Raw genomic sequence first — 20633 nt, 5'->3', positions numbered from 1 at the left:
TACTTATACGAATGCATTATTGATATATATGTCTTTACGAGTATCAAGTAAAATTTGTAGGTATCCCTAATCGGCATGCAACATCACATCCAAAGATGTTGCCTACACAAGGGGCACAACTCACATAACCCACTATAACACTATGTTATTTAGTTTTTTTAAGGAAAGAAAAAATAAATACAATAGATTATAATACTAGTTGTGTTATTTTTAGGATAGGAAAGAAGTGAACTGATATGATTTGAAGGGATAATTTTGTTGTTTTTGTTTGAAAAATTTTCTCCTCATATTTGGGGTGATTTAAAAGGATACAAATTTATTTTCCAATATCTTTCTTTCTTTTATAAATTAATCTCAATAACACAATGTTAGAGTCATATTGACTTCTACGATTGTAGACTCTAAATTCATGTCGAGTAGTACAATTTGTATATCTCATTGTCGGTATACTAAAATACTAACAAATTCTAACTATTTTTGTGAAAGGGAAGTGATATTCATACAACGAAATTTAGCTATCTACAACAAACGTACAAATTATAATGCGCAAAATACAACTGAATGATGCAGGTATTGTTTTAGATGTCTAATTTTTGTTGTAGCAATATCATTTCCCTTTGTGAAAATGTATAGGTTTTCGCAATATGAATATGTAATATACTAGCGGATTATGATTCTTCTATTAGTTTTTATTGTGTTGCTTTGTATAATTACACAATATATATAATACATAGTGACAATTGTACAATTGTTAAGTATATATGCACGTCTTAAACTTGGTTGCTTTAATACCATCTTATAAGCCAAGATCACCATTGGTTTGAATTTTATAACATCATAACTAGCTATTCCTAGAGATCAGAGTAAAAGTACTTCTTTTTTTTTTTACATATATTAGAGGAAATATACAATTAGTATTTAAAAGCATCACAAAACAAAGTCTCCCGAAAGACATTAGGATCTTTCCAAGTAATGCACATGCTCTAATCTCTCAACATGACAAAATTCAGATTCATATATATATATATATATATATATCAATACTAGCTATTTGTTCGGACGATGCGATGTGGTAGAGTAAGCGGTGACGGGTCACGGGTGGCGGCAGTAATGGCGTGGCGTCGGTAGCGGCATGATCCTTAATGTAAAAGTACTTGATGTAAAAAGGATAGTGTAGTTAAGAGTAGATGTTGTAAGTTAAGTTTATTAAGGATATTATAAATATTTTAAAATTTTAAATGAAGATTTTTACAAATAATGAATATAGTGATAGGACATTTTAAGGTTATTGAAAACTTAGTTGAAAAAAAAAATGAAAGAAACTAAATGTATACAATAAAAACTTATTTTTTTGTTTTTAAACTTTTTATTATTATATCGAGTTTTTTTAAAAGAAAAGAAGATTAATTCAGAAAACCAGCATTTATTAGGCTCTGCCCATTTCTGAGCTTTTGGCACCTTCCCTTTCATCTCTTCCATATATACCATGTCTCTGCCACATTTGTATAATTGTATCTACATCCTCTCTCCCTCGATCTCTCTTCCCACCCCCATACACCTCTCTCTATATAGAATTGGTCGGTCTATATAGAATCTAAACTGATAAACCCATACCAACATTGCCATTTAAACATATACAACCAAAAAGCCACAATAAAGTTGACTGATTTCTAATGGAGGTTTTAATGAGACTATATTCAATGGCAACTACTCTGTTTCTCCTTATTGGGATTTTACCTTTAGCTTTAGCAGGTGGACATAATTATGGCCAAGCTCTTACTAAGAGCATTCTTTTTTTTGAAGCTCAAAGATCTGGTTACCTCCCTGGAAATCAAAGAGTCAAATGGAGAGGCCATTCTGGTCTCAAGGATGGCAAAGTCAATGGGGTAAACATTTCACTTTTTACAATCTTTTGGTTGATGGACTAATACATATACTGACAGACTATATTCATTTGGTACAAATTAAGTTTTCTTGAATTATAAAAAATCAACTCAAATTAAAATAAAAAGAAGGTGAAATGTTGATGGTTGGTTTTTGTTATACTGTATATTCTTATAGGTGGATCTAGTTGGAGGGTATTATGATGCAGGGGACAATGTGAAGTTTGGGCTGCCAATGGCATTCACAGTAACAATGATGTCTTGGAGCATAATAGAATATGGGAAGCAATTGGCTCAAAGTGGTGAGCTTGGTCATGCCATGGATGCTGTTAAATGGGGTACTGATTACCTCATTAAAGCTCACCCACAACCTCATGTGCTTTATGGAGAGGTAATTAAAACCACATAATCTTTTGATTAATTTGCTTGTATTGAGTAATTGTGTGCAATCTTTTGTGGAACCCACCCACTTGATGACCATCCTTATATGTTAATAATGCATGTTTTTATCAAAATTCAAGTATGTGTTTTGGATGTTGATTTAAAATGATGTGGATTTCTTTTTAATAGGTGGGAGATGGTAACACTGACCATTACTGTTGGCAAAGGCCAGAGGATATGACCACTTCGAGAAATGCTTATAAAGTTGACCAAAATAACCCTGGTTCGGACCTCGCTGGAGAAACTGCGGCCGCTATGGCTGCAGCTTCCATCGTGTTCCGTCGCTACAACCCTGCATACTCCAAGTTGCTCCTCTCTCATGCCTATCAGGTCAGTACACATGACGCACAATTAATATTGTCTCACCTCTGTAAGTCTTGGTCCACGGTACTAGCTAGCAAGTAAAATCCAAGTTGGGATTTATTCTAATTCTAATATATGATATGATACGAGTAAAAATAAAGAGTTTTCAATCACTATATATATTTTGCACATTGTGACTGAAAACTCTATATTTTTACTCGTATCATATTATATATTAGAATTAGAATAAATATTGTACATCATTAGTTTAGTGTCATCTAAAGGTGTATGTCCAAATGGCTGTAAGTAGTATTATTTGTAATTTGGTTTGTGATTAACGAGCATGGTACTTGTCTAATAATGCGCCAAGTCGGAGATGACGTTGGTGGCAACATCTATTGGTGTAGGTAAATGTATTTGATTTAAAGGGGTTAGTAGAGATATTTTCTAATATAATGGACTAATGGACAATTCGCTTGTCCCATTTATGTAAACTTTCAATATAGGGGTTATAATTTTTATATAGTAGTATAGATATAGAAGTATAGATATATTTTTCGCTTTTAATTTTGCCCAAAAAAAAAAAAATTGAAAAAGAAAAAAAAAAAAAAAAAAAGGGGGGGGGGGGGGGGGGGGGGGGGGGGGGGGGTATGTTAGAAAAACGGTTGTGAAGTCTCGACTTCAATTCCCAACTTCATATATATAGCCGACTTTACAGGTAAATTTGGGTTTAAAGTGCATGGTTAGGCTTTTCCTTCAGAAAGCGTAGCATGTCAGTCAAAATTAATTTATGGTGCACGCTAGTAAATATGGTTGCATGTTCCAAAAGTGGTTGGAGTTGAGTAAAATGCACTACTGTAGCTTGAAATTCTTTTGTGTGGTCAATCTAGTGCACATTAGCAAACATTGGTATGTGGTTAGTAGGAGTAGGGGCCAATTGAGATTTGCTAGATTTTATTGCTTTTTACCAAACTAGTCATGGACCTATAATCTTTGATAACGAATCAAGATAAAAATCTCAGAGTGAACTAGTTTAGGCATGTTATTTTGCTTACATGTTCTGTCCATTTTCTTTTATGTTTGTAGCGGTGGTCCCTAAAACACTAAAAGTTCATTTTCTCAAACGGATGGTAGATATAGTAAGAATCTTACGTTTAGCTACGGTTCATGTGTATGTTATCTTTTTTACACATTTCATCCAAAAACGAAACCATTGTAAGAAATTGAGGTTTTAGCCACTTTTAGGGATCACCTATGCAAAAAAATATACGAGTATATATATATATATATACTCAAGACAATGACACTTGAATTATTTACTCGTATATGATTAACTCAAATAATACATATATAGAAAAAAAAAACCCAATAAGTAGTGCAGTAAAAATACAACAAGTCACTACAACAAATTAATCATTTCTACACACTTTATTCTACACACTTTTGAAAAGTGCATAAAATTTTGTTGAATACTTCACACTTAAAAATGTGTACAAAATAAAAGCTACAAGTTTCACATTAAGTGTGAAGAAAAATGTTCATACTAATAAGTGTGTACAAACTTTTTACTTTACACAATTATAAGTGTGGAGATCATTTCTTCGCGAGTGATTTCTACGCACTTGCATAGAGATAACTCGCGAAGAAATGATTTTTCAGTGCGTAGAAATCACCCGCGAAGAAAATGATCTTTACATTTGAAAGCGCGTACAAATCTAATAGTGTACACACTTATTAGTGTGTAAACATTTTCCTTCACACTTTTAATTGTGAAACTTGTAACTTTTTTCACACTTTTTAATGTAGACTATTTGTATACATTTATAAATGCGAACAACTTAACAAAATTTTACGTATTTTAAGGAGTGCGTAGAAAAAGTGCGTACAAACGACAAATTTGTTGTAGTGAATTTTAAATATGAAAAAATCAAAAATCAAAATAGCTAGGTTAAAAAAACAACAACATCCAATTCTATCAAAATTAACTCGCAAAGTACGTGAGTTATTGAAGTGTTTCAATGCAGCTAACATATTTTGTTTTGGCAAAAAATAAGTCCAATTAACTCGCGAAGTAGGCGGATATATATATATATATACACACACTAGGTTTTGATCCGCGCGATGCGCGAGCTGTATAAAAAGCTATATAATACACTTTATATATGAAGAAACGATAGCGAACATATTTCATTAGAATTACGTGATGTGAATTATATAAATAGTTTAGTAACATATAAACATATGGTTGAACAGAAATAGATTCAACCAAAAGCTTGACAAAATATGAACTTAAAGAGATAGAAGGACTTAAGCTATTAAGTTATACTTTAAATTATCATTAAGAATTTAGTAATATGTTTTTCTTCTAGTAATTCTAGTAATTTGCCTTTTGTTGCCACTAAATGATCTACATCTAGAACATGTATCATGTAGTCGTCTTGTTACAACAGAACTCAAAGACATACAATTTGATGCTTAATGTAGAGTGACAATCCACTACATTTCTCTCCAAAAAAGTTAAAAGTCACATGAAAAATTACAATTGGCTGGATATATAATTCAAAGAGTATAATTTGTCTATGCCTTATGTGTTGAATGTTCTTCTTAACATCCAAAAAGTAAAACAGTTATATTCATTTGAAGGTGTTGCTGCGATTTTTAGAAATGGATTATCAACACCATGGTGGTTTTAATTTTTATTTAATCTAGCTAATTGACTAATCCAGAAGAGGTAGAATGTGTCGTTCCAAAAGAGAAAGAAAAAGAACATTAGGATGTAGAATTTGGTTTAACGGTGGGGTAGGTCTCGGACTCCGGTGATTTACAATTACTTGAATTTATTGACTCAATTTTTTTTGGGTTTTGCTAACGAAACCCAAGGATTTTGTTAAAGTGTATTAATTAGTTGAACGTTTACTATAAAACTCATCTTATTTGTACTTACCGGCTATTGGCAAAGAAGAAGGTATACACCAAGTAGTTTTTATACTTAAAAGAGGATATTGTTTTATTAAAACAAAAGGTTTAAATTTGGAACATATATTCAAGGTGTAGTTAATATAATGTTAAGATTTATGAGTTTCGATGTTATCTTTTAACTAATTAAATCTATTTTTTTCACTTAGTTTGTTTTATTTATTTGTTTTATTTTTGTATATTTATATAGTTTTGAAAACTTCTATATAATCATCATAAGAAAAAAAGGAAAAGAACTTTATGTAATGTTGAATAAAATATAATGAATATCATTGGTATAGACGTGAGTTTAGTTAAAGAGAAGATATCATTTTATCTAATGAGAAGATCTTAGATTTCTACAATATATTTATTTATTTATTATTATAATTAATTAATATATATATCAGTTTATTTTTTTTTTCAAAATATATAGTTTATTTTTGAAAAAAATATGGAGTTGACACATAGGATAAAATCATATGTGATATTTTTTTAATATAGTTTTAGATTATAAGAGGGCTTTAAAAAGCTTGGTTAACTATTTTTATATTACTTTTTTATAAGAGTTAAAGATATTTAGAAACAATAAGCCCAAGTAAAAAAATCAGTCAATATAGAAAGAGGCGTATATGTTAGTAAAGACAGTTGAAGTAAATACAAAAAGTTGGGATTTCATGGTTTTTACTGTCAGGCTGGTCGTTGCCAGGTGTAAGGTGCCCGCATTTATAATGCGGAAATCATGGAATAGTGATTACTTTAATTAATTTACTCTATTAGGATTTGGGATTATTGTTGTCTTATATATACTAAAAAGAAATACATTAAGTACTAACTACTTTTTCAAGCACATACCATATTCTGCAACGTTTAGTCACTTGGGATGTCGATCTCCATTCAACAAAACATGCCAAAGTCCAGTCACGTTTTAGTATTAATCAAGAAAGATATTGTGTTTGTACGATTTCTGATGTGTAGAGCACAAATGTTCAAAGCAGGATTTAAAACACAAACTAGATTAAGTATGAATTGTTGATACGTATTTTCAATATTTAAAATCAAAGTTAGTTAAATATATCCATCTTAATTTATGCTCAAGAACACAAGTTTAAAAAACATTTGTTTAAACACATCACACATGAACCCTATTATAAAATACAATATTCATATAGTTTGAGTTCGTAAACATAGGTTTAACTTTGTATCTATCAAAAAATTCACTCTATTGAGGTCTTAGGTAGGCATGTCTTGTGCATATAAATTCGATCTAAGAAGATTATGTTGGCGCACATGTTGGATCACGTATCCACCGTTAAAATTTGTTAGGACCACATATATCAATCTAGTTTGTTTAGCCAGTGGACCCCATAGACTGTCGGTGAACATAAACATGGCCCCGTGAATGAGACTATGAGAGTCCCTCATGTTTATTAAATTTCAACTTTACCCCTCAACTATCACTAATCTAATTTTCTGGTCTTTCTTTCCAGCTATTTGATTTTGCGGACAAATACAGGGGTAAATATGACAGTAGCATAACTGTGGCACAAAAGTACTATCGGTCTGTCAGTGGATACGCAGTATGTGATTATTTTCTCTTAACGAACTTACCAGCATTAACTAACTTCTTTCTTTTTCACCGTAACTTTTTTTTTTTTTTTGCAGGATGAATTGTTGTGGGGAGCTGCTTGGATGTACAAGGCAACAAACAATAATTACTATCGGAATTACCTAGGTAGAAACGGCGATACACTTGGTGGGACTGGTTGGTCCATGACCGAGTTCGGTTGGGATGTTAAGTATGCTGGTGTTCAAACCCTTGTCGCTAAGGTAAAATTCCATTTAAGTCATACGCACATCTAATAATTAATGTGTACATCGATAAGTGACAAAAATGGGCTAATTGTACGTGTTGGGAATTGGGATAAAATAGTTAAAAACTTTTTTAAAAAGTGGTACTTTAACAACATTTAGTACTGTAAATGTGACTTAAAACTATATGGAAAATGATTGATAGACCTAAAACATAGAAGTGAAGATATGCTCAATACATTAGATGTTTGACACATATATTATAACAGTTTTCTCTCTTTTAAAACTCTCTTACCATTCATTATGCAATATGTTATCATCTTATGCTTAGGTCTATTTTTAGGCATACCAATTATGTAATTATTTATAAACCATATCAACTTGATTAGGCCTAAATGGGATCGAAATTGTCACATCTAGTCTATTAGTATTTACCAGTGTATCTAAAATTTGTATTGCGGTTGACCTAATGCAGTTGTTGATGGGAGGAAAAGCCGGTCGTCATGCCCCAGTGTTTGGGAAGTACCAACAAAAGGCAGAGTTTTTCATGTGTTCATGCCTAGGAAAAAGTAATCACAATGTTCAAAAGACTCCAGGGGGGCTCATTTTCCGGCAAAGATGGAACAACTTACAGTTTGTCACAAGTGCATCATTCCTCCTTACTGTCTATGCTGATTACTTGACTTCTGCAAGGAGAAACTTACAGTGTTCTTCTGGCACCGTCACCCCTCCTCAACTTCTAGCATTTGCCAAATCTCAGGTAATCAGAAGTTAATCTACATTTTGAATTCTTAAAGTCAATGGTTGCTAAACCTATTCAAAAAAAAGGGGACTTTAAGAGTGGTTTTGGCCAAGATAACAAATGGCTGTTATAGAAAAACAGAAATAAATAGCTAATAAAAATCAAAACTTTTGTGCTGATTTTTGATCTTTATGTAGGTGGATTATATTCTTGGAGACAACCCAAGAGCAACAAGTTATATGGTTGGATATGGGAAAAACTACCCACAACAAGTACACCATAGAGCGTCTTCAATTGTATCTTTTAAGGTCAACCCTTCATTCGTGACCTGCAGAGGTGGGTATGCTACATGGTTCAGCCGAAAAGCAAGTGACCCGAATCTCCTAACAGGTGCTATTGTTGGTGGGCCTGATGCATATGACAACTTTGCTGATCGAAGAGACAACTATCAGCAGACTGAGCCTGCTACATATAATAATGCACCTCTTCTTGGAGTTTTGGCTAGACTAAATGCTGGTCATGCAGGTTATAACCAACTCCTTCAAGGTACATTGTGAATCTAAACTAAATCACATTTATAAAAAATCTTTCCGAATGTTTTCTTTCAAGTTTAACTCTTTTAATTTAACTTATTCAGTTGAAGTCCCTCTTCTTAAGCCTACAGCAGTTCAACCAGAGCCTAAAGTGACTCCAAATACAGGTAAAATCTTGGTTTTCATCGAAGATCATAACTTTATAAGAATTTTGTTAATCTTAAGTATCTTATTTTTTTATTCTATCTTTAGGTTTAACTGCAATTGCACAAAAGACTACAAGTTCATGGAACGCCGATGGTAAAAAATACTACAGATACTCAGTTACAGTGACTAACAAATCAAACAAGACAATCAAGAACCTTAACATTTCAGTAACAAACCTCTCTGGTCCTCTATGGGGTCTAACCAAGACCGCAGGTGGTTCATACGGGCTCCCAACATGGGTTAACTCATTACCGGCTGGAAAAAGCATTGAGTTTGTGTACATTCATACTAATGCTCCAGCCACAGTCTCAGTTTCAAGCTACACATTAGCGTAAACGGTCAAAGAAGACCAAAGGATGTATACAAGAAGCTTACAAAGGAAGTCCATTTTTTGTGATTTTTCTTTTAGGGCTTAAGAATAAGGTCTGGAGAATGGAGGGTGAAAGGAGTGAAGAGACGGTCTAAAAAAAGAAGTGCTCATCCTCTTTCTCCTCCTCCTTCGTTAGGTCTTGGAATGATACAATTTGAGGACAGATACAAGAAAAAGGCATACTTCGAATACACAAGTGATCGGAAGAATCCTTTTGTCTTTTTTTTCTTTTTCTTTTTTTTCCCCCCCTTTTTACTTCAAAATAGGTTGAAGTGTTATCTCTTCTTGTTTGTGTGTAAATCTGGCAACATTTTCTTACCTTGCGATATGATTATAGATCTTGTTACATTCTGTGTGACAAATGTCCCGTTCTTGCTACAAAATATTTCTAACATAGAATTCTAAGACAAAATAAGCTAAAGCTCATGTGTCATAAATATATAATCGTATATCCAAGAGACAAGGTTTTCTGGATTCAGTGTCATAGAGCAGTTGCTAACACGTTTCTGGATGCTATCGGCAGTCTCCAAAACAAGAGACATGTTAGAGCTTTGAATATTATAAATATGTTAATTCTTATATACGGTAGGACATTATTTGGTAGATGCCCATCATGATGAAAAGATCAAAATGCATATACTTTAAAGTTGCCTTTCATACTGGCCTCCTCTTGTTCTTTCTTCTTTTGGCTTGCTTCTCTAAATTATTGATCCTATGGCTAAGAAAAGATGATGATGATGTTGATGATCTTTGGGGATTCTCTTCTAAAGATGGATTTTCTTCTGAAGATGTTCTCCCACTGAGGAGTCGTGCTGGATAGAAAATTCTACTCATGAGTGAGGGCTTTGAATTTCCTAAGTTTTGTTGTTCCATTGCTTGTGCAGCAGCATACTTTTTCATTGAATCCCAAAAGGAGATGGGCGGCTTGGATTGATTGATCGGAGGAGGTACTATTATGGGTATGTTCAAGAACTTTTTCACGCGCTTTCGTTTGATTACTGTGTAAAAGCAAGCAAGAAAATAAATCTTTAACTGGATCGCTTAACAAACTACACATAAGACAGGAGGTGATGGGTAGGTATATGAACTTCTTGAAGTCTGTTCAAACTGAGCAGAAACTAGCTATGAACAGAAAGAATACGACATAAGTTATCATATAAGCAATTTCCAAGTGAAATCTAGTAACTCACCAAGTCCATATACAAGAGAGAACAAGTTGGTTGTGATCCAATAACAAAAAAGAGCCTGCACAAATGTGAAAATGATATTAATGAAAATGACATCCAAGAAATTCAGACATGGTCCAAATATTTTGGAAATCAACAAAGAAAATAATTCAATTTTCATGACACAGAGAATAACATCTTGGGTAACGGGTCAATACGGGATCTTTTAGTTCAGGTTTTTCGTTTTCTCTTACATGGATCCACTCAAGAGATAAGCCAACTCTCCAACATTATGGTTTACTTTTGAAAGATAATTAGGTAAACTCACCAAATGACAAAATCAAGAAAATTAGTCCATTGGATTCCTATCAACCTCAAAACTACGAATCAATTAAGAGTACTGATACTTCAACTCTAACATTTAACAAAATTCGGAAACAGCAAAAGAAGCAAGGTTGAGTTCCACATGGCTTAGAATACGGGTAATCAAAATAAAATGCGTATAATTTACAAAACGTGGGTGACATGTATAACACAGACATCAATGTATTGCATGTACATGAAAGTTGTGATATTGTTGTAAGCATAAATCCATAGCCTGTGTCAGTAGTGGGTTTCCCACATGAGGTATATAAGGATTCCCATCCATTGGTCATGCCGAAATCTATCCAATCAATAGCAAAGTCTAGTTTAAGCTGTCAAAGTGTCAAACAAAGTGTAAAAGCTGATTCCCATCAACCAGGAATAAGTTGTAAATATGAGTTTCGACCTGATCGTGAAAATGTAATGTGGAGGAAAATAATAGCCTATCTGAAAGTTGTTGCATTTGATCAAAGTTTTTTTGTAGAAAGCTGATGATTAAAAATTGCAGGGGTAACTGTGGTTTCCCAGCTAACGCATCTGATTCTTTTCCGTACCACTCAAACCAACTAGCTTCTCATTTGACGATATATATATATATATATTATATAGGGTAAGGTTCATGTGAGAACAATTCACATAAGTAATTATAAGTATAACTTGATAGTTCATATGTGAACGAATGTGTTCACATACACCATTCACATATGAACATCAAGTTATAATATAGAAGCTCTCATGGTTCTTCCAATTCCAATGGTTCTCACATGAACCTTTTCCTATATATACATACATATATATATATATATATATATCCTCAAATGAGGAGCTAGTTGGTTTGAGTGGTACGGAAAAGAATCAGATGTTTTAGATGGGACCAGCTAGAGAAGAAATAGAAGCCTACATATCATGTATGACTGTAGATAATTTGAAAGACCTGTCATGTCGATCGTTATAGTACTGTGAACTTGTAATGATATATCTAAAACTGGAAATTGTTGCAATTTTCATCGAACGGCGAGAGGGCCATCCATTGCAATAAAACACTGAACTGTCAAAAAATTATGAAATCTACCTTCGGGAAAGCAGCAGTAAAAAGAACTGTCAGAGCAGCTAAACCTCTTGAGACATTTTTCATGGTACTAGCAGTAGGATTGCCTTCCAATCCTTCTTGCGCGTTAAACTGAACACGGCAAATAAAATATGTTCACAAAAAAAGCCATGTAAACTTTGCATAAGGCTTGATATCAATATTTGTATTATGGGTATAGAGCGAGTAAACTGGAGGCTCACAAATGAGAATAGTCAAACGTGGTGGAGCGATGGATACCAATTTTTAATCTTCTATGACATGATGTTTAAGATACACAGAATCAAGCAAAACAGCAGTTAACAAATTTTGTAGATCATACAGGTAAATGTTTACCTCCACAGTCATCCAATAAGAAAATGCAGCCAAGCAAGGAAGTATGTAGGTAGGATCAGCAGTGGTAAGATCGGTGAACCAAGACACACCACCAGTTTGAAAAGATGGAACCTTATCCACCATGTTTTGAATCTGCAGATGAAAGGTATAAAGAATTTAACTCCAGATATAGAAATGCAACATTTCCATTTACTTCTATAAGATCAGTAATTTCATTTTCTTTTTATAATGTAACACTGAATAAAGTTTACACCATGATCAATTGATTGAATGTTTTATTACAAATTAATTTATTTACTTACCGCAAGAAAAAAACAGACAAAAACCAGGCCTTGGATGAGGGCCCCCTTGAATGGGGTTAAAGGACTAACACCATATCTGCAGAAATATAATGTTCCAATATTGACATTAATATTATATCAAATATTGACATTAATATTATATGAGCAAGTGTAATTATGTAATAAGGAACATGGATTAGCGCTTACTTTGAGAATACCTCCATTATTTTAGCTTGACCCTCAGATTTAACTGACAGACTCATGCCCTAAAAAAGGTAGTTTTCGTACTAACAGAAGTTAGTAACTTTTTAGAATGTTAAACATAACTTTTTCAGTAAGGAATCAACAGGACAATGACTCCATAAACAAACATTCAGATCACATTAATGAAGCTAAGCTCATGACTTTACTAAGCCTTCTATTTGAATGAATAACTAATCATTACCAATAGTTATATGGTGCCGTCAAAGAATAGAGATTCACAAATCACAAGCATATAATTTAGTAGCTTGAAGAAAAAAGTTTCAGCTTTGGGCTTTCACTATGCAACATTAAAAAGACATTTTGATGCACATACCTTATCTTGCATCTCTTGATTAATCTGATCCAGTTCTGGTTTCAAAATCTGAGTAAACCACAAATACAATACCCAGCTCAACTTAACAAAATATGACAATCAAATAACTGGGAAAAAGCTTAGATACCATGTTTATGAAAAACTTTACAGTTTCAAGAAGCTATGGCCTATAGGATACTGTAAGTCTGTAACAGATATTACATATATGTAAATGCAAATGCAAAAACTCAGATATATGTCATGCAAAGAGTCGATTGTAAGAAAAAGTGGACAACCACGGGGCTTCGGCCTAAGTGATACCATCACCCATTTTAAATGCTAGGTGGAGCCAACGTGGAGGACTTTGGTCAGGAAAGAGGTCATGGTATCAAATCTGTTCCCCACTCCAAAAGGTGGTACCAACAGCTGATCATTGACTTACAGTTAACTTTGTACTTGCTTTCAGCTGATTAATTATGATCAGGAATTGACAAGGTTCTAACAAAAGAAAAGTGGACATAATATATAACTAACAGTTAAATCCGTAGTTGCTTTCAGGTGATTACTCATGATCAGAATTGACAATGTTCTAGTAATAAATAAAAGGTGGACATAGTATATAACTTACATTAAACTTTGTAGATGTTTTAAGCTGATTAATCATGACCGGAATTGTCAATGTTCTAATAATGAGAGTTGTAATTACTATGCTTGCCCACCTGACAAAAGACGCAAAAGATCAGTACAGGAGATACGACACATAATCTGATTCTAAAAATGAAAGAGAAATTTCAACTAAGCATGGACATCCATTCCACATGTAGAATACATCAAACACAGACACACAGTTAATATCAAAGTTTCGTTGCATAACAAAACTTTTTGAAATATAAGATTTCTTGAAGGTTGAGCTACAAAATCTTTTTCACTATCGTTGGGGATGAGTTATAATGACTTTCATGTTTCGGGCCTTGAAACATCAACGTATTACACATCTACTATTTTTGCTTACTGAAAATTAGACATATATGAAATACTTGGGCATGTCCAAGTTGTTTATATTGTAAATTTGTATATTTTGAGAAATAATACAATTTACCAAAAAAAAATATTAGGCATATACAGTAAGCTGAAAAAGTCTCATAGAGAACAAAATGTCATGACAAGTCAAAAGTAATACCATGTCATATCTGCAGACCTGTTAATAGCAGTTCATCATCAAATTCTTACAATTGGAAACATATACACCACATCTAGATAGGTAGTATAATTTCCCACAAGTCTTTGGTAGAATAATGAAAGCAGACTTTTACTGAGTCAAGTTTTTGGTATCACTTAGTGAAGCCTTTTTACTGGCTAACAGATAACATGGTTTTTAGCTTTTTTTCCCAACACTTAAGAAGGTCTTCCATGGTTAGAGCGTGTATACATATTTTTATTTATTTCTAAAACTACATCATTGTATCCTGTCAGTGATGTCATGCTGCCAATTCATCTATATTTCTTGTGGAAATCAACAGATACGGTGTAATTTCCCGCAACATGAACTACTAAAAGCCTACAAGGCAACAACAGAGTTTATGTAATCTGTTAGACATAGACTGATAGACTACAAAGCAAAGCCTTTTTCTGAAACAAATTATACGCCACTAGTCCACTACTTAATTAGTGTAAAAGAACATTAAGATGCACCAAGTATATAATAAATTGGTATGAACATATAATCACATACCAACATTGTTTGGACTTTAGGTTTCTTAAACGCTAGCCAGAAGATTATTTCACTATCTTCAATAACCCACGGTCCAACAAAGCCTGATTGTAACCCTATTTAATCATTTCCCTTATGATACATTTACTATCAAAGTAAAAACAAGGTAAACGGAATGGTGAGTCTTTTTGGCTCAGATGTACGCAGCCTCATCAAGGTCCCCATGACCAATTCCAACCATTTTCCTAGCCACTCCCAAGATGTTTACCTAAGGAAGTTTCAAACCTGAGTCTTCTTTTGGGGAAAAAGGACACCATCAATGTAACAAGTCCACAACCAAAACATCTAAAACTCAAACACGAATTCGCCCACATGCTTTATGTTCCCACCAAACCAAACTACATTATCAGCAAACTATAATTATTAACAACATACAAACATGCAGAAAATATTAACTTTGTTCATATTGCCTTACCAATTAAATCCGGTAAAAGTATGAATCCCATCAATAAAATACTGCAAAAATGCAATAGGTGGCCAGGAATCCGCAGCAGCAATAACAACTTCACTAATAGCAGGGGCTGCTTGTGTCACTTTCCGCAGTTTTATTAGACAAAAATTCAGCCAACTCATCAATATACTCAAACCTATCTCCAACTCCATCACCAATACCAGTTGACATATTTCTAGCCAACAAAAGCCCACTCATTGTCCCCATTGGTACATCTCGACGCCATCTCGAATCGCGAAAACTCACACCGCTACTCCCGAATCCTAACCCGTTACTATAAAATCTTGATTGAGTGAAAGCATTCAGATTTTTTTCCTTGGGTTGATGGGTTTTATTTTCTTCGTCATTGTGATAATTAAAATGTGAAATTGAAGGTGTGATTGATCGTTGTTGACCAAAAAGTTTGGTTCTTGAAATGAGATTTCGTCTGTATGCCATTGATAATGATTCACCTGTCCCTGTCAATGGATCGATCAAGATTCACAAATTGTACAAGAATTATAGATATTGGTATTGTAATAACATTTATATAATTAGAAATTAAAATGAAACCTATAGTATCTTGGATTTGGAAATGAGGGTTTTACTTTAGGGTTTTAACTCTGTTACAGATGAAAAGAAGATATGAAAAATGGAAAGAATTGAAAAAATAATAATAATAATAATAATAAAAGAATAAATAGCCAAACATTATATTCTCTCGTAGCACTTCACTTTCTATCATAAAAATGTTTTAATAGAAAAAGATCATTTTAACTTAAAATACATATAACACCCTTAATAAAATAATTTACAATATAAACGTATCAACTCCTAAAATACTAATTACACTACCCCTTTTACATTAATTATTTTTACAATGATAATAATCACACCGTCACTACCACTACCAAACGCCGCCGCTATCACCACCACCGTTGTATTGCACAGATAAAATGCTAGTAATAATAGTGTATATGAAGCTCGACCGAATTAGGAAACGTCACTCGAGACTACTATTCATGACTTTGTGTTTTAACAGTGTATATGAAGCTTGACCGACTTAGTATAACTAGTATAATTTGAGCCCGCGTTGCAGGCCCCTCAAAATTTTTTTTGTGTTGTTTTAAAGTATTTGTGTTGAATCTCCGACTGCTTAATTAAAATTCATTCAATCATAGATAAGTTTGTTTCAAATATATATTTTTATCTAATGAAAAAACCACATTAGCTTACAACTGAGTGTTGTAGAGTGTCAATTACTGTGATTACATTTCGTTATTTATGATGTGTCGCTATATATGTTAGCTTAAAAAGTTTACCATACGAAAGATATATTTATTTAAAGCAATACCACAAACGCATCCAAAAGTTTATATTATCGAATACATATATTCAATATGCACAAAGAAATAAATTAAATGAAAGTCCCAATCTATTATTAGAAATCACAAAGAAAAAAGTGTGCAAAAACCAAATAAAGGTACATAATATTATGACATATGACCATAAAAAAGTTGCAATATACTATTTGGGAACTCAAGCGGAAAAAAAAGTGTGAAAAAAAACAAATAAGTAATGTGTAATAAAAAGCCCAAACGAGATGCGATGTGACAAAATTGGAATGGTGGTTATGGTACGGGATATAACCATAAAAAAGTTACAATATATTGTTTGAGAACCCAAAAGGAAAAAGAGTGTGATAAACAAATAAGTAATATGTGTTTAAAAATCCGAATGAAATGCGATATGGCAAAATCTGATTAGTAATTCAGGATGTGACGTGCACGAATAGTAATGCGCCACGTCGGCAGTTATTATTCATGATTTATTCGACGAATAGTAACACACCACGTAGGCGGTTACTATTCATAATCCACTCTCCATTAATAATATATATAATATAATATAATATAATATATAATTACACCAAATTATTCCAAAATAAAAAATAAAAAAAATTTTAAACTTGGTGCCCCAATAAAATGAGACCATCTTGGATCTTGATAACGTAAGCCACGGCTGCCTACACACCATATGATCGACTTTGAAGAAAAGAGGGTGATTTCTCATCTGAATGCTGACGCTTACGATCTTCATGGTGATGGACATAAGAAATGGAAGGCGTAAACCGTTGTCGGGTTAATAATCTTGCACTTGTAGTGAGGCCACGCCTAAATGCGATTGAATAAATTATCCCTGAATTGAGTTTATAACAGTATCCATGAAATTTAATCATAAATATACTTGATCCAGACACCTTTTTTAATCTTTAATTTTTTTATTTTTTTGGGAGCAGCATGGGATTATTATTGGATACACAAATGAGTAGCATATATGGTATGCATGCTAATTAACCTCGGGATATGATGAAGAAACTGTAATTATGTTCGAGAAAGTTACCTTGAGGTAATGATGATTTACTGTACCCAGTTAAGACTGATGATAGGAAATGCTGTTGCCGCTCCTGATGATGATAGATAATGGCTACTCTGTTTCTTGAGACACAAGACAGAATCGGTGGGTTATTTTGTGTCCGCGTTTTGAACTGATCCAGCCCATTAGTCTGTCTCTCTCATTCATACTAAATCTTTTCTCAAAAAGATGTCGATAAAATAAGCTTATCAAAATAAGCAAAAGATGGGCTTGATGGAAAATAAGCCGAATAGTCAAAATAAACACCTCCACAATCTCACCACATTTAGAATAGGGTTGGTTATACACGTTTATAAGAACAAAACCTAATTATTCGTCAGAATAGGAGTGGAAATAGGGAATGAATGCCCTAAATCCCCGGAGAGTACTTGATCCAAAGAAAGTTTTAATAATACTGCCAACTACGAGCATATATTATTTCTGTCATATCTTGTTTTCTTTATGCAATCACATTATAAATAAAACAGATAGTACCCCTTAAATGCGATGCCCATTGTCTGTTTCGAATTGTTAAAATATTTTTCTAATTTTAGCTCTGGTACCTATTCACCTTTTTGATGAGTAATATGTATAGTTTATTATGAAGAGAATTTGGGAAAGCTGGTAATGAAGAAAAGTTGTAACCAAATATGTCCCTTTCAGGTGAATTCCTACACATTGGACAAGTTGCATTCAACTTAAGCCACTCATCGATACAATCCAAATGAAAATAGTGATTACATTCAGGAATTGTCCTTAATGCCTCTCTAGGTTTATATTTCGAAAGACATATTGGACACGTGTCATCATCCTTTGGCAGTCTACGACTCTCTCCAAGCACTGTCTTCGTGTAAGACTCAATCGTTGACGAATCTAACCCCGGTGACGATTGTGGGCGTGGAGATAAGGTGATTGACAATATATCAATACTACTACTTTGGTGCACAGTTTGACCGTATTCCCTAGATTTGTTAGCAACGTACCATACAATCCCAAGGATACATATTAATATCGATACCCCAATGCCTATAATCAATCCATGCTTAGCACTCCTTCGAATACCTGAACAAGCAAAAATAAATTACAATTAATTAACATGGATTCCAATAACACCCTAGCTAAATTTGAATACCGAATTGTGTGATTTGATTTCTTTTTTCTTTTGGGAAAGCAGGGTCGGCCAAATGGGTTAGGCTAAGGGGATTCAAACCTGTCATTATACAGTATTATTATATACGTGTGTGTGTGTGTGTGTATACTCACCATCAGTAGTAGAACCATAGCAGGTAGTTTGTCCATCATTTCGTTTCAAGCCACAAAGTCTACCTTCAACTTCACAAGATCTACAAAAAGGCGTAAACCACATCAACTCCAATTCCTGCTTCATATGGCCATACCACCTTATGGGCACAGAGATTGTCGCTATATCATGACAATCCTTATAAGGTGTCTCTCTTTCTGGGATCATTGCAGTCTGTACAGCAATAACAGAATAATTCACATTGCCTAGACATGGTAAATGCACACCCGGAAGCATGTAACTGGACTTCTGTATAGAGCAGTTGTAAAACCTATAACTCCGTATGCTGTTGAAATCAAAAGCCGTCCCAGTTAGACTGAAATTGCTGATACGTTCTGGGAGACAGAACTCTGGATCAACGTAGATAATCTGCAAGCCATAACATATATAGACCGTTTATTTTATTTTGTTATACAGCAAGCTAGCTAGTAAGCACTCTTAGTGTTTATAGATGATGTATTCACTTTATTAGATAATTCAAAGATAGGAACATAAACACTTAAAAATAGTTTTAAGCAAGATGGAATACCTGGCCACTATAGGAAATTTTGTTGACAAGGTATGATGAGTTAGAGGATGTTAAGTTAAGGATGGTCTGATTTTGTTTGTTACACGAGATATCAAAGCCGGGATATCCGCAATGTGATGGTTGTTGATTGCGGATACGGAATGGAAACCGGACCTGAGGTCCCGTGGGACTGCATGAGGCCGGACTGCAGTCATCAGAAGTGCCCGAAATACATTTGAACAAGAATAATAAGTACAAGAAGAATAGTAGGAATGTTATCTTATCCATCTGTTGGAAAGAATTTGATGACAGGGAGAATTCATAATGAGTTCAAATTTGTCAAATTGATATAAATAATCTATTTGTCATCTTTCTTTAACTTTTTATATATAGCTAGAGAGAAAGAGAGGATACCCAGCTTTTGGTTGAGAGACATTTATAGTCCCCTAACATAAAGAAGTACTTTTTGAGTTCGTTGAGGTTAGAACTTGTTTAAATCAAAAAGTTAACAAGTTATAATTTTGCTCTTAATTAAAAAGCCTAGCTAAACTTTGAATTCATGTTCGGCAAAGCAACATAAAAGTAGAGGTTCAAACATCCATAATGATCATAGTATTACACAATTTACAATATTATCTTATGAGTATTGAATATTTATAATTGTATCTTTATGAAACATGTCAACTTAAAAGTGACAGAAACCTGAAGAATACATTAATGAAGACAAAGATGAGAAAGGTGAATGATGGGTGATTGGTTGTTATAAATAAGTGTTGGTTTGAATGAAAGATGAAAATGTTAGGTAAGCTGGAGGTGGTATTTATGGTTGTAGGTACGTGGTATACGCTTGGTTTATGGTTTGTATGTTGGGGTTGGCTAAAATATATATACTGATGGGATCTTGTTATGGTGCATTGGTGTCTGTCAAACCAGTTTTGTGATGTAAAATTTGAGATGATATTGAAAACAAACAACATAATATAACTAAAAGAGGATTTGGGTTACACTTGGCATCACTAATCTCTTTCCTTTAACATAATACTCCCTCTTTATTAATCTCATATTTTTTAAATATTTATTTAATAAAAAATGACTTACCTATAATTAAAAAATCTTTATTATTATTATTACTATTATTATTATTATCTTTATATGGAGTTAATTTTCATATGTT

The 20633-nt window shown here is 33.3% G+C and overlaps 2 protein-coding genes and 1 pseudogene across 2 annotated transcripts; 1 reads left to right on the top strand and 2 right to left on the bottom strand.

Annotated features, from left to right (window-relative positions):
* The first annotated feature begins 1512 nt into the window (after positions 1-1512).
* Positions 1513-9592, top strand: LOC122579598 (endoglucanase 6-like). Its single transcript, XM_043751795.1, has 9 exons — positions 1513-1886; positions 2062-2274; positions 2454-2654; positions 7073-7162; positions 7248-7412; positions 7870-8154; positions 8334-8682; positions 8774-8836; positions 8922-9592. Exons 1-9 carry the CDS (start codon positions 1674-1676, stop codon positions 9209-9211), a joined length of 1869 nt encoding a protein of 622 aa, XP_043607730.1. The 5' UTR covers positions 1513-1673; the 3' UTR covers positions 9212-9592.
* An 82-nt stretch (positions 9593-9674) lies between these two features.
* LOC122579599 lies at positions 9675-15881 on the bottom strand (annotated as a pseudogene).
* Positions 15882-18201: 2320 nt separating this feature from the next.
* LOC122611018 (putative RING-H2 finger protein ATL21A) lies at positions 18202-19794 on the bottom strand. Its single transcript, XM_043783969.1, has 3 exons — positions 19481-19794; positions 18915-19320; positions 18202-18713 (listed from the first exon to the last, which is right to left on the bottom strand). Exons 1-3 carry the CDS (start codon positions 19745-19747, stop codon positions 18202-18204), a joined length of 1185 nt encoding a protein of 394 aa, XP_043639904.1. The 5' UTR covers positions 19748-19794.
* Between the last annotated feature and the right edge of the window lie 839 nt (positions 19795-20633).

This window comes from Erigeron canadensis, chromosome 8 (assembly GCF_010389155.1).
Source record: "Erigeron canadensis isolate Cc75 chromosome 8, C_canadensis_v1, whole genome shotgun sequence".
In the NCBI taxonomy this organism is placed as follows: domain Eukaryota; kingdom Viridiplantae; phylum Streptophyta; class Magnoliopsida; order Asterales; family Asteraceae; genus Erigeron; species Erigeron canadensis.
Note: the sequence above shows the minus strand (reverse complement) of the source record. Positions and strands in the feature narration are given on the sequence as shown.

Bases quoted from the DNA above. Each gene is read 5' to 3' on its own strand.
- LOC122611018 (XM_043783969.1), bottom strand. From the start codon at position 19,747: ATGGATAAGATAACATTCCTACTATTCTTCTTGTACTTATTATTCTTG. The intron at 19,321-19,480 runs GTATTCCATCTT...TATGGCTTGCAG, and splicing joins AAATTTCCTATAGTGGCCAG to ATTATCTACGTTGATCCAGA. The intron at 18,714-18,914 runs GTGAGTATACAC...TTGCTTGTTCAG, and splicing joins CTATGGTTCTACTACTGATG to GTATTCGAAGGAGTGCTAAG.
- LOC122579598 (XM_043751795.1), top strand. From the start codon at position 1,674: ATGGAGGTTTTAATGAGACTATATTCAATGGCAACTACTCTGTTTCTC. The intron at 7,413-7,869 runs GTAAAATTCCAT...GACCTAATGCAG, and splicing joins TTCAAACCCTTGTCGCTAAG to TTGTTGATGGGAGGAAAAGC. The intron at 8,155-8,333 runs GTAATCAGAAGT...ATCTTTATGTAG, and splicing joins TAGCATTTGCCAAATCTCAG to GTGGATTATATTCTTGGAGA.